At 35.7% G+C, this 14,315-nt stretch overlaps 1 protein-coding gene across 1 annotated transcript; it reads right to left on the bottom strand.

Annotated features, from left to right (window-relative positions):
• Positions 1-1,333: 1,333 nt before the first annotated feature.
• On the bottom strand, positions 1,334-14,306 carry LOC110041482 (ubiquitin carboxyl-terminal hydrolase MINDY-3-like). Its single transcript, XM_020746769.2, has 15 exons — positions 14,153-14,306; positions 12,864-12,943; positions 12,158-12,227; positions 11,133-11,306; positions 9,930-10,014; positions 9,063-9,177; positions 8,381-8,454; positions 8,071-8,150; positions 7,400-7,470; positions 7,039-7,119; positions 6,175-6,247; positions 5,547-5,619; positions 4,923-5,010; positions 4,559-4,642; positions 1,334-3,695 (listed from the first exon to the last, which is right to left on the bottom strand). The coding sequence occupies exons 1-15, from the start codon at positions 14,289-14,291 to the stop codon at positions 3,552-3,554; spliced, it is 1,431 nt and encodes a 476-aa protein (XP_020602428.2). The 5' UTR covers positions 14,292-14,306; the 3' UTR covers positions 1,334-3,551.
• Between the last annotated feature and the right edge of the window lie 9 nt (positions 14,307-14,315).

Below are 14,315 nucleotides of genomic sequence, written 5' to 3'. Positions count from 1 at the left end.
TTTTTCTTTGTGTTTCACAAAATGCAAAGTAAAAAAGGACAAGTAAAGGCAAAATAAGAGAAAGAAAAACAAGAGCAATAGAAAGAGAAAAACTAACACCATGTGGCTTTGTTTGATCTTGCCGAAGTGTGCTGGTAGTGTAAGCTGCGCACGCGCTGATAGGGTTACCTTCAATATATATCTGGTACACTTCCGGTTTCTTCAAATGCTAAAGGAAACGCTGTTTTACATTAAATCCAGCCTTTTTCGACAAATTTCGATTCAAACCAATGTTGGGAACATAGCTATGCATTCCTGTTTTGAAATCACGCTTTTTTCAGAAAATTACGAATTTTTCAATATGTTGAAATTCTCTCAAAATCTGACCTTTTAGAAATGAAACAAAATCTATGCATAGCATAATGAGGATTTAAGTTAAAATATTGACTCAATGAAAAAATCCCAATAAAGCAATTTGCCTGGGAACCTTTGCATTTTTTCAGTATTAGTCACATGACCAAGGGTGTGGCCTGATGACATCATCAATGGTACTACTGATCATGAAAAAGTTAAAACACATGAAATAACTCTGAACTAAAAATGGTTACATGAGAATAAATTTTCCTTAGCAATGGCTCGAAAAGATCAGTTAATGGGCCCTTAAGAGATTCAAAATATCTGACAACGAAGATTGTTTTCATTGTAAATCCCCCGATTCCTTGGAACATGCATTTCTGGAGTGTCCTGCTGGCCTAAACCTCTTTCAAGTTCTTGCATGGTTCAATAATGAGCAATAAAGTTAAGTTTACAATAATCTTCACCCCCCTCCACCCCCCCCCCCCCCCCCATAACTCGGAAGTTTGGGATTTCAGTTGTCCAAACTAAAAAAATTTATTCTTGTGGAAGTCAGCACTATTTTTGTAATGGAAAGCTGAAAAATGTGAAAGTTAAATTAATTTAAACAGCCTTTTGTTCTAATAATCTTGTACTGTAATAATTGTAATCTTTAAGTTCTTTAGTGAAGGAAAATCCTTGTTGCCACCCAGTAAAGGTCACGCTGACTCATTACTCCCATGCAATCAGTTGCGTGTGTCAAATTGCACCATTGTAACCTCAAATGAAACAACACAAGGTCTGAATTGTGTGGTAACAAGGGTGCGAACATGTTAGCCAAATCCAACTATTAGTTTGGCAATATAAAATGGATGCTGCCTTTTTAACTGGAGAGAGTAGAGAGTGAACACTACAATGTCCCTGTCCAGGGCTCGAACCCAGACTGCTTGATCTGGAGACGAGCGCATTAACCATGAGGCCACCGCATCTCCCACCTAGCGAGTCAATGGGATGAGAAAAATAAACCAAATAACAAGCTTTATTATTCAACAATACCACTACTATACAACTCTGTCATAAATTAACGTTTCAAAATATTTTACTCACGAGTTTTACTGGAATGTGATAAACAATTGGTCACCAGTTGCCACTGTACAAGCAGTAACAAAAATATTTCATTGTGAAAGGAATTTCTCTGTGCACTACCAAAAAACACATTCTCAATCATAGAAATGGTGCATGAAATGTTCGAAATAGATGCAAATCTTCAGCACTGGTTATTAAAGCTAGACAGCATTTGAGCTAAATGATGTTAAAATCAGTGGCCACATTTGTTACTCAACTGACAATCTGGCAATTATTTCAGGTGTCCAGTACCCTTATTTAATTATCACTTTTAATTAATTTTAATCAATAGCAGATTTGCATGTTGTCGTCATTTGACTTCAACTACCACAATTTCTTTCGATATTTCTTTATTATTTAAATTTTGAAACCCCAGTGGGGTTGAAATAACAATTGCCTTCATTAGCATAAGAAACTGAAAAATTGGAGGATTCTGGTAGTTGTAGTCAAATGAAGCCATCATGCAAATCGATTATTTGTAAGAAGTTTAAATAAAGGATGTCGTTATCAATATCTGAATGCAGTTAACAAGAACTTAAGCTCATCTAAAAGTTGTTGTACTACCACCTAGTTAAATAAATAAATAACTTTATTAATGTGCCCAGCTTTTAGCTAACCTACATGTACAACTTAATAATGCATGTTAATGTAGCTGACAGGGTGTGGCTTTGCTCATAAACAAATTGCGAATACTGTGTCTTCTTTGAAATGAAAATAATGAAGAACGCACATTTGAATTCAAATTATGCATTAAGCAGCATTTTTGTTTTTAGTAAATGACAGAAAACCTGTCAATAAATAGTAAACAATATTTTAAATTTTCATTTTTTCATCAATGAATAAAAATAATAATTTACAGAAATATATTAAAAATAAATTTCTACCCTTCATGACCTCTTCCAAACACAACATTTTTACAGCATTTCTTTTAAGGTACCTTTCTTGCAACTTCTTAATATAATTTAAGATAACCAATCAGTACAACAGTGCGTCTAATGAAAGCTGTTGTCACACTATGTCGTAGATATAAGACTTGTCTGCCGACCAAGTTCCTCAAAACATTTCACTGTGTAGCTTGTTATACAAAGAGCAAAATTGTTACAAGACATTTTGCTGACAATAACAGAGGCAGCTAAACTAAAGGCTAAAGGCAGTCAATGTGGCACCACTGGAATTATGAAAAACATTTAATATGTTTACTAGATATCTTCAATAAGCAAGTTAGTTTTAATGGAGAAAATAATGAACAAGGGAACCAAGAAAATAATGAACAAGGGAACCAAACTCTTGTCAGTCATATGGAGAATATTACACAGCAGCACAAAGATAAGAATTTTATTTTTGAGTGCCTGTCATAAAAACAATATTTATGAACAAGCACAGTGGGCAAGTAAAATATTGTTTTAAATTTTAACATGAGAAAATAAAAACCAGATCTTCAGGCCACCATGTAATTTTCCTTTTATTATTTGGAAAAACTGATCCTTTGTGCAAACAACCGCAAAAAGGTGGGGAATAATATCACTAATGAGGACATGGAAAATATTCCACACAGGTCGTGAATGTAGTTTCATATGAATTTTACAAGTGGTGTAGTTTCCAGTAAAACAATTGTTTTTATATGATAAAACAAGGTGTCAGTACAGGGTACAAAAGAAAACAATTTTCTGGCTTCCCCTTTGGGCATGCTGTCACAGGACTATGATGTATTAGCCCAAAAGTCATTGTCAACTAGCCGCAAAAATTCCATGTCTTACATTACTTTAATCTTTACTTTGAATTCTGCCAAGAAACTGCACTTAGCCTGTTGAGCAAGTGAGGGACAGAATCCACTGGACTGACTGCAAAATTTAGTAGCACCAGGGTATTGGACACAACTCTCTTTGCACCCACCTCAGTGCTGTATAAAGTGGACGTCCAGATTTAAAGAAAAGTGCAACTATAACAAGTAACTGTGTATTGCGCACTACATTGCATAGGTGATGTGATTAATCTGTCATGAAGCAGTTTGTCTTGCTTGCAACATTGATTTTTATATAATATTATTTCTGAAAATGCTAACACATGTGACTTGTCTCATGGTAGAGTTCTTCCAAATGTAGTTCCAGCTCTCCTCAATTTAATGATGGTATGTGTTTTCCCTGCCATTCTAACCATATTCCTGACCACTTGGTCTTCAGACAAGATACAATCTGTTGTTCTGCTATGTGACTGAAGTCCGATGGCTCTATTGAAGCAAGTACTTCTGTATACATAACCTTTGAGAACAATAACACAGAAGTAACACTTTAAGGATTCATGATTTCTCATGCATAATTTGTTTGTTAAATTACAGGCTGTTGATTAACTATGCATACTAGTTAATACTGGTAAGCTGTTGAAAGTTTTTTTTTTTCCTGCACCCCTGGTACATGGTTTCGTTGCTTCTTTAACTTTGCTTTCTCTGAAATGACTTGACTACATTCCATTTTCTCTCCCATATCAATGAAATTCCTGTTCCCATCACATTTTCTCTCCCATATCGATAGAATGCTAGTTCCTCTCACATTTTTTGTCCCTCCTGGCCAGTCACGAAATTATCTTTGCAGGTTGTCCCAGCAATTCTTCAGTACAGAAATCCATTTATAAATGTAACTTATTACAGCTGAATACAGAGAGCTTCTGTGTCCTGAGTCTATAATAAATATGGAGTACAGTTGGAGAAGGATAAGGGGTGAAAATGGGATTTGAGAGGAGATAAGAAGCCTTTCCTATTACCTCTTCAACTATGTAAGTATCATAGTTGCAAAATACAGAGGGCTGTGTTCAAAGCTACAGCCCTTTGCACAGACTGAAGGCCTATGAGGCTAGGCAATCACTTTTGAAGAAAGTAACAATAATGTGTTTTCACTTGACTTCATGACAGCCATAATGGTGTGCCCAAACAATACAATAATTATTTCTCTCCTCTGGGATATGAGTTCTTCTTTTATACAAACATTCCTTATAGTTTGGGAACACCAAAATGGCTAGACTGAACATCCTGAGACAACAAGGGCAATAAAATTATTATTGCAACCTTATCGCTCTTAATAATTATAACTACAATAATAATTATATTTAAGATAACATTATCGCTTACTTTTTTAGTCCCATCTTCCTCTCTTATGCCAAGTCCGTTGTAATGGAAAGCTTTAAATGGCTTAACCTCATCTGCAAATGAATCCTGCAATAATATTCAAACATCTCACCGTTAACTTGTCCCAGTTAATGAATGTTCAGTGTACAGGCTTAAGACCACAAAGTCTAATTTTAACAGTTAAGTAGTTGGTTTAGCAAATTTTTTTCTGGAAGATTTGATGATCTCATACCTAGGAGGTCTGTCAGTAATGTTAGCAGCTTTGTCATATTACTAAATTTTCTATAAATTAGTGATCTTTATTAGCTTGACTGATAACAAAACTCTTTTGTACAAATATATCAACACATTTAATGCTCCACCATACCTCCCCAGGAAAGAACTCTTTCAGAAAGTTCTGCAGAAGAATTATTCCCATAGAATCTTGATCTAGACGTTCCTTCATAAAGGATACACTAGAAATGGAAAAAAGCATAATGTTTGAAAATAAATAACATTATTATAATGACAAGGTAGTCTTGAGGTAAATCTGAGTGTTCTGATTGGTTCTTTCTTGGTCAGGATTTTGCCATACAGACCATAAGCCGTGTATTTTTGTTTTCAAGTCCCATATGCATACAATAAACTACTTTAACCTAGCTTGCTCAAGCCGAACTGAGGATTATTTGCCCTACATGTAGGTCAGTTCCACGACCTTGAGCCAATTATATCCTCTACAAAATAACGATGAGAAATGACCAAGTTCTGCATATGTTGGAGAACATGAGCCTCAGTGGCTATTTTTCTTATTTCATTATGGAATTGATCACTGGTGTTACATATTTCGCTTTAGCAGGTTTTGATACGATCGGCATCCAGAATCAATCTAGATAACTGTGAAATTTGAATGTAAAACAAATTAATTAATTTTTTGCCGGGCGCTGTCCTTGGTGTTGCCATTATCTTTGCTTAAGCTCTCTAATGTTGCTCCTGGCACACGAAATGGACTTACTATTCTGGATCAGAGAAAAGTCCAAGATCTTCTAAAACATTTCCAAGCTGATCACTTGCTATGAAGCCATTGTCTGTTCAAAAGCAAAGCAAACTGTATTTCTTTTCGGTGTTAATTAGGTTGTTTTGTAAATTGTTTGCCATTGGGATAAGATTTTAGGCCTTTATATACCACTCCTTGTTAACATCACACCACTTGACACCGACCAGTTTACTCGAGGCTGTTTTTCCTTATTATGAAATTACTATCGTTGTGTAAAATAGCTTGTACGATTATTTTATATTTTCTGGCTTGTAACCTGTATTCAGATTGTCTCACATTCTTGTTAATAAACTTGATCATTGCTGGCGACTCCCTCCACTATTTACTTGTTGTAATTTTGTCTCCTTTAATACAAATTAAGTAATGGAAATGCTTTCTATTCAGTTGAGCAAAGTGAAGGAGAATAGAAGGGAGTTTCCTTGATGTTTGTGTCACATCACAATTATTTTGAAATGCCGGGCTGGCTTAATTTTAATGATACAATTGCTACCTAAATCTTGATTCATGTTCAGTGATAGCCACATAACCTTGTACAGTGTAATTGGATTATCAAATTATCTGAATTCATGACTATTTTCGGCAATACCCTGTTGGTCGTGGGATTTAAAAACTCTCAGTCCCTTTTCTATTTCACTTTCGGATCCTGTTAGGCTTCTTTCCTGAAATAAAAGATATCACAATTTTATTAAAAGCTGGATCATTGGATAATGCAATTCGAGAGTATTCATTGGCTTAGCCATCGTGCCCAGGTTATGTTCTACAAAATATGGTAAGCATATATGTGATTTTTGGGGGCATTATTGTTTTTATTTTAGTCTAGTTTTCTATATTTTGGAGGTGTTTTCAATAAAACAATTATTCCACTCACGCTTGCTGGATATGACATGATTATAGCCAACTTGGCACTACACACCTCATTGGCTATGCACCATCTCATATCCAATGTGTGCCCGTGGAATAATTGCTAAATAATACCATCATATAATAGTTTAAAGATTTGTTTACAATTTTAATAAATTGATATAACATATACTGAGGTTAGATGTCCTCATTCCTTCCTTACTCTTGTCATATTAATTATATATCCAAATTATCTTAGCAAAAAAGACCCACAGGTATTAGTGAAACCAAGAGGGATGGTTTGCTGGAGCGTCATAAAAAGACACTGTGACGGTGTGGCTGAATGATTTATAGGGCACTCTCAGTATATAGAATTGAAATCCTGTGGTCCCATGGTCAATGTCTTCCATTCCTTTAACTAAATGGGGTTATTCTTAGAATAACTCCCACATCCTGCGATGAACTAGAATCCCATCCAGGCGGAGTAGAAATACTCCTAGTTGCTTCATACTACAGAAACTGGGATAAGCTCAGGCTCATATGCAGACTTTAACTAGTTGGTCTGTCACCATCAAAAAGAAAATTATAAAATAATCATTATCTATCTTACCTGAGAGAAAAATACTGTAAGATGGGTTTCACTGGCAAGAAGCCATATTGGAAACATAGGAGATTTTAGAAAGTTGCCTACCTGTTACAAATAAACAGAATCAATTATAGTGTGGTTAACTAACAGACATGCTAACTGTTAACATTTTTGAAAAGTTTGTTTGTTGCCCACAAAAAGATTATTTGCAGCTTAATCTCAAGCATATGAAATCAGTAATTCAGTATCAAAAGATAACAGTTCTAAAATTTACTGCTAACTATACATTAAATTTATGGTGATTTTTAATGGGACAAGATATACCAAGATGTTCTGTGCATACATTGTACATACAAGAAAAAAGAAGCCAGAATTCTCAGCTTACTTCACAGTATCTGTGAGCTTCTAAAAGTGTTAAAAATCCTATAGAAGACTGTTTAGGAATACCCCTGAGCTCTGCAAAACAAAATTTATACATATGTCATATCTACATGTATCTTGAGTTCTTAAGGTCCTAACCTTAGTACATTTAGTCCTGATTTTAATGTGTAATTGATCAAGTCCTGTTTTTGTCACAATGACAAAGCACTGGCATAACAGCTGTCAAGACTAAATGCTACCATATTTTTCATAAATTTAAGAGGACTTTGATACATTCTAATGCATTTTTTTTTAGTAAAAATGTAAATTATAAGCCCAAGGTTTTATCTAACTTTGAACTTGTTTCTATTCTTTGTCAAAAAAACTTTCACATTTCAGGTATACAGTTAAACCCAGCTATTGTGAACTCTGAGAGGAAATGAAAAATAGTTCAAAATAGTGGGAGTTCGAAATAACCGATAGTAAATGACTGAAGGGCTAATCCAGGGGAAATGGTTTTGAGTTTGAAACAACAGGGAATTTGAAATAATTGAGCTCGAATCAGCGGGGGTCCAGCTGTATTTTTTAAGAATTTAGGTGTGAATACAGTGGAAGTGTAAACAAAGAATGAGGTACGTGTAAACTTAGGAGGGTGGCACTTGACTAGGTTTGACTCTAATGATTAGATGTACCTACCCAAGCCTGAGAGTGTTTTTGATGAGTCCCACACATTTGAAACACTGTATCCAGTTAACATCAGGTTGATCAGAGTTTGACTGCAGAAAGAATTAACACTTACATTATTGAAGGTTAGGTAACAGTAAAAACAATGGCAGGAATTCATGCTCGGTCATGAAGAAAAACTGTGTATAACTATTATTTTGAAAGTTTTGATTGTGATAATTGTATCTAGGACAGAAAACTTTTTATTAAATATTTCCAACTTATAATACAGTATCATAGTTAGTTTCATACATAATAGCTGTGTATACATACATGTCCATACCTTCCATGCCCAAAATTTACATCCACTAGAGGTTCACCAACATCTTCCATCTCTAATTTGATAGTTTCTAAACCCTATCGACAAATAAATTAAAACAATATCTTTAAGTTGTAATACAAAATAATTCTTGACTGCTGGCTGCTGGTCTTTTCTCTTAGGGTCACTTAGACAAGTGTTTAACATAACATAACATAAAACCTTTATTTTAACACAATAAGAATTAAAGCTACAAAGCTTGCGGTGTCGTGTATACTACTGAATCAAAATATGTAAAGCCATCGCAAATACAAATTGGTGGTATGGCATGTCTCCTCCCATTCCCCTTTAGGCTAAAACATCTTGCCTCATAACCCCTGCTGAATTTTGAGAGAAAAACAGACTGCCACCAGTCAACATAATTTCTTTGAACTATAACGAGTTGAATTCATTTGGTAATTGCATTAACAATGATAACTATAATTATTACTAATTTAATAAAGCTCACTCTTAAATTACATTAAAATTTAACATGGGCCAAAGAATAATTTTGTATTTTAATATTCATTATTATATAATATTTAGGAGTTCAGCTTGAGGAGCAACTTAATTGAGAGCAGCGGTACATGTTCCTGTACGTTTACTCGACTGTTGTTGCTGCTACTGTAATACATCAAGACAAGGTATTAATTACAACTTACTGTACCTTGGTTAATAATATTGAATAGAGAAATAAGAGAACACCAAACCGTCCTTCTAACATGGCTATATTCTTGTTAATAACTTGATTGACATCTTCAGGAGTACAACACTGAACCTCACTGTGAACACAAAATAAAAGTCACTTTAAGAACATAGAAAACTACAATGTACTGTACTTCTAGTAATTTGTCTTTTCAGAACTTTAAAATCATTTGTAACTTCATCCATTGGATATAAAGTGCACTACACACATGTTTTGAAGGGAAGTTCCCATTTTTCATAGGCAGAGTTCGTATTTAACATGTATAAAGGCAGCAGGTAAACCTAATTAAAAAAATCCTATCAATGAACACATTTAATTTTCATGGGGCTAAATGTAATTTATGCAAAGTTAACCTTGAGTCAACACTGGCAAGTGGTTTTTTGTCTCGTGTGGCTTAGGGTGGTCCCAAGCCTTTAGCAGGGGCCCCCTGTGACCTTTGCTTGCATTTGTTTGCTTGCAGCCTTTCGCAAAGGCTGTTTTGCTTGCAGTTTCACTCACTAGCTGTTTGCTTGCTATCTTTCACCCAGCCCACCCTTCCCTCTCTTCATTTGGGTGCAGTAAGTATTGGTTGGTAAGTATTCCACTGAGCGGTTCAGTGTGACGGTGCCTGGTGGTGGCTGCTTGCAGGGTTGGCATGGATACCTCCTGTGCTAGAGCATTGCCTGGCTCCACTAGCTTTAAGACACCAGCACCCAAGCTCATCTATTGATGATGAGTTGAATTATTAAAATCCATGGGAGTGAAACTTGTCAGATACTGACTGATCATCTGATGCACTGCTACAATTCATTACACTGAGATAATTATAAATGTCAAGCTGGAACGTACCAAAGTTTTGAATGAAACATTTCACTAGACAGTGAAGTAAGCTCTTGAGCGCAGACTGACTTGTGATAATCAGGAGAACTTGAATCTAGGACAAAAAGACACACCGGTCATTGATCAGTATTCCTACAACATGTGATAATACAATGCATTACTGGCAGCAACAGAGCTTTATATGAAAATGCACATACATACCTTCTTTAAATGAATAATTTGCCCTTTTAGAGAATTAAAGTTGAACTGAGATAGGTATTACAGTGGCCACTGGGCAAAAAAAGTCTGCACATGTCTGTAAACATGTGAGGGCCAACTTATTATTCATGATTTTGTGTTCCCAGTGAGTTGTACATGTGTATCAAAAAAGGCAGAATGATGCTCTTATGGATGTCACAAGATAATTTGTACCTCATGAATAGACAAAACTTTGGTTTCAGAGAGTAAAAAGGTCCCAGATTTAATGCTCAAACTTCATCATCTGGGAAACAGTAAATCAACTTGTGCACAGCATGTGCAAGTGTAAAATACTGTCAAATATATTTAGAAAACAGTCCTAAGAAAATATGCACGCTCATTGGTTTAAAATTGTGTTTCTATAGCTCGATAGAAACACAGAACTAGCATGAGCTGTTGATGTAATGATGTGCCAGCAAAGAGAATTTACATTTTGATAATCAATGTTAACAAGTTGCTTTCCTTTGTTTTCGTCGCGGTGTTTTCTAATTAAAAGGAAATAGAAAACATGTTCTCCGTGTTTCTGTCGAGTTATAGAAACACTTATGAAAGTTTGGGAGACCTCAAAAAAGTTGTGGAAACACCAGTCTGCAGCTTGTGTTCCCAAAGCATTTCTCGTTCTCCCAAACTTTCACTCGTGTTTCTATAACTCGAAAGAAACACGGTACATGTTCTCTATTTCTTGAATAACAGGTACTTCAAAAATGTAAATGAGCATTTGAACAGCATTCTGACAATTAATGTAATTACATGAAATAGTCAGAGAGTCAAACTAGCTCAATCTACTCTCTACTGATTAACTATTGCAAGTAGTGAGTAAACATATCGTGTGAATTTGAATTTTCCAAAGATACTTGGTTACAAGTATAAAACACAATTTTATAGTTAGTGACAAGAACAGTTCTGGAGCATAAGTGGTTCAAATTTGTTGAGCATTCTGGAACTCTAGCAGAGTTCAGTGGAAACAGGCCAAACCTGGGCTGTTGGATGAAGCGTGTTCCTCTGTGTTTTCTGTGTCCGTTCTTTCAGCTGCCATGCATGATGTGAAGACTAAGTGATCCCTGAGAAACACCAGCGTAAATGTCTCAGATTTGACATTGCTAAGCATCTCACAAAGAGAGCAAACAAGAAATTGTCTTGCTTGCTCATCTGTTGAATTTAACAGAACCAGGTGCCATGTTATACGATTTCTATTTAATCAAATAAAGTAATAATATTAAAAAAAATTATTTTCCAAGAATTAACAATGTGCATCAGTCAGGGTGGTTTGGAATGTTGAAAGTAAGTTTCAGTTGCTTTGGTTTTACACATTGTTGTCCAATCGTGACTTGCTTGCACATGTTTTCCCATGCTTTGCAATGGCTACGCACATTTGTGCCAAGTTTTGACTTGTTCACTGGATTGTTTACAAGTGTCCTTTGTGATTGGTCAGAATGATTAACTTGGTTTGGTTTTACGACACTCAGTTAAAGACTGCTTTAAGATTGTGCAGTTCTAGAAAATATCCATTATAATTTCCTGGTGGTGGGTGGGAGGAGGTGGGGGGGGGGGGGGGGGGAGGAGGCAGTGTCTGTAAGACCAAAAAATTTAAAGAAATGTATGAAGCTTAATTGAAATTTCCAGAGGGGTGGGAGATCTCAGAAAAAAATACTTCCGTGGGGGAGATAGGATATTTTCTGGAACTACATATACACATTCAGAAATCTGGGGGATAACTGGTGACTTAGTGGATAAGAAGGAGTTCACTAGCCTCATAAATATTGCAGTGTTCAGCACAGCACTTCCCTAGCTCTTGTGGGTAACTTCTAAGACATAAAGCAGATAGGGAAATTGCTCTACTCCCTGTCGAATGAAGTACTAGTCTAATACAATAGCATGGTATTATTTGGCAATTTGGGAGGTACTTGGGTCATTTGTACCCATTACACGGTATCTAACTGAAATGAATATCCTTGAACTGAAAGACATTATATAGCATTCGACATTACACTTAAGCCAACCTGTTAATTGCCTCCAGTTATCAGAAGCTTGCGTTTCTTCTACAAATAGAATATTTTTTAAAATATATGCCTGAAAATTAAAGAAGGAATTGTATTACATGTACTTTCAGTCTCTCATACTGGATTATTTTGGAATGCAATGTGAATTGCCATAAAAGGAGTTGTTCTAATTTCATTACAAGGACTTACTTGATGAGTTTAAACCATCAAAAAATCTAATGAATATGTACCAACAGTATACTCAAAACTGGCTACCCTGCCAGACTCCTAGACTAGTCTTCTCTTACTCTTGTAATTCTGGCAATCATTTTCCTTGGCACTGATTTTATGTAAACTGTTTGCATTGAGTGATATATGTGATAGATGTACAAAATTAGAGGTAAGGGTTCTGTAGAATGCCTATTGATTTTTAATTTTTTCCATAAGGGCATGGTGGTTCGTAACACAGTCTGGATTTTCCTATCTCTGCCCACATGTCATGGTGACCCACACTCATTGAGTGTGTGGAAAAGATTAACAAATTTAAAAGTGACTTGAGAGAGACGAAAAAAAAATTTCAAGTTATTTAATGGCTTAGGGTCAGTCCATATAGTGAAAAACTGTGACCGGGCTCTTGAAAATTCTACCTAATAGCCAAGGCCGCAGGCCAAGGGTAGAATTTTCAAGTACAGACCTCCCAGCCTGTAAATAACAAAAATTTATTAACCTGGACAGATGCTATAATAGCACAAGGTCCTCCTTGTTCCTGAATAAGAGCACTTGGTTCCTCCGTAGAAAAGATAAAACCTAAAGGTAACATCACAAGTAATCAGAACAAGAACAACATTATTGCCATCCAGAAGGGTAAATGTAACAACTTATCTTACAAGAGCTGAAAAAACCTCATTATATTGCTAACAATTCTTTTCTAACTAGCCGCCTGCCTCAAAGCTAGACTATACCTGCCAACTTTTTCATAATCACATGCATGAGATTTTTATCTTAGGGAGGCTTTGATTTTCAAAGAAGTCCTGATCATATCGGAAGATGTGTAGAGATACTGAAGAAGGAGTTTCAAACATTTCCTGGTCCCAGTCTCAGGATATGTTTCGTCAAACAAGACACAGTCACCAGAATTTTCCGTTGAAACTCAAAGACTTTGGTGAGTATACCTGGTCCATTATTCCTTTCTTCTTTCAGTTCAAGTCTACATATTTCTTGAAAATATGCAAGTTCAGGCTGTAATAGCTCAAATCTTTAAGCCGGGGGTGAGATTTTGGTCCACAGGCATGAGTTGGCATGAGATTGAAGTTTATAACCCACAGGAGTGAGGCCCAACACGTTAGTTGACAGTGGGGAAGAATGAAGGGACCAGGGGAAGGAGAAGGGTTTGGAGAGGAAAGAGACAGAAGAATTTGCTAAATATCATTGAAAACTAAACTGCCAAAATATATATAAGTAAATCAGTGATGCCATGACATTATATTTATGCATGTTAAACATTGAATCCTGCATTTGGAAAGTGCTAGAGTCACTAACTACTATGACAGCTAACTGCACACTTGTTATTGGTCAATTTGATTCAATTATACGGTCTTTAAAACATATAAAATTTTTTGAGCTGAAGGTAATGTTGCTATTGGATTGTAAAAACCCTCCATGAAGTTAAATTGGTTCAAAGACAACAAACGGCCTTGTTAATAGGGCTCTGTAGCCTAAGTTCAAATATGCTGTCAGGTTGCACTGCCGGGTTGATTTGAAACCATAAGAAAAACTTACACCCCTGATACTTTCAATCAAAAAACTAACGCATAAAACGTAAGAATCCAGTATTTAAATTTCCCATTCAAATATATAAGAAATCAAAGTACTAACCAGCCACTTCATCACTTGAAACTCTATATAAACTTAAAGACTCTCGTTTTCTTAACGAAGAACTTTCGCGTATTAGGTGTCAATTTCATTTGCAGAATACCTCCTTACCAATGTAAACTACTAGCCATTTTAAAACTTTACCTTGAGACCATCTTTCAAATATGTCCTCCTTAACGTCCTCTCCCCATAAAAGACTCAAAATCTCGCCGACATTCTCAAAAGAAGAAACTCGACAAACGTTTTGTTCGTCCGCCATCTTTGAAATTGACCCAGAATGCATTTCAAAACGTGAAACGGATTCGAA

This window comes from Orbicella faveolata, unplaced genomic scaffold, assembly GCF_042242905.1.
Source record: "Orbicella faveolata isolate gen_17 unplaced genomic scaffold, um_ofav_v1 contig_13, whole genome shotgun sequence".
NCBI classification, from domain to species: domain Eukaryota; kingdom Metazoa; phylum Cnidaria; class Anthozoa; order Scleractinia; family Merulinidae; genus Orbicella; species Orbicella faveolata.
Note: the sequence above shows the minus strand (reverse complement) of the source record. Positions and strands in the feature narration are given on the sequence as shown.

Excerpts from the sequence above, each read along its gene's own strand:
- LOC110041482 (XM_020746769.2), bottom strand. The coding sequence starts at position 14,291 with ATGCATTCTGGGTCAATTTCAAAGATGGCGGACGAACAAAACGTTTGT. Across the intron at positions 12,228-12,863 it reads CTATTATAGCATCTGTCCAG|GCATATATTTTAAAAAATAT; the intron begins GTTAATAAATTT and ends TTTAATTTTCAG. Across the intron at positions 8,151-8,380 it reads GTAAATTTTGGGCATGGAAG|TCAAACTCTGATCAACCTGA; the intron begins GTATGGACATGT and ends TTCTTTCTGCAG.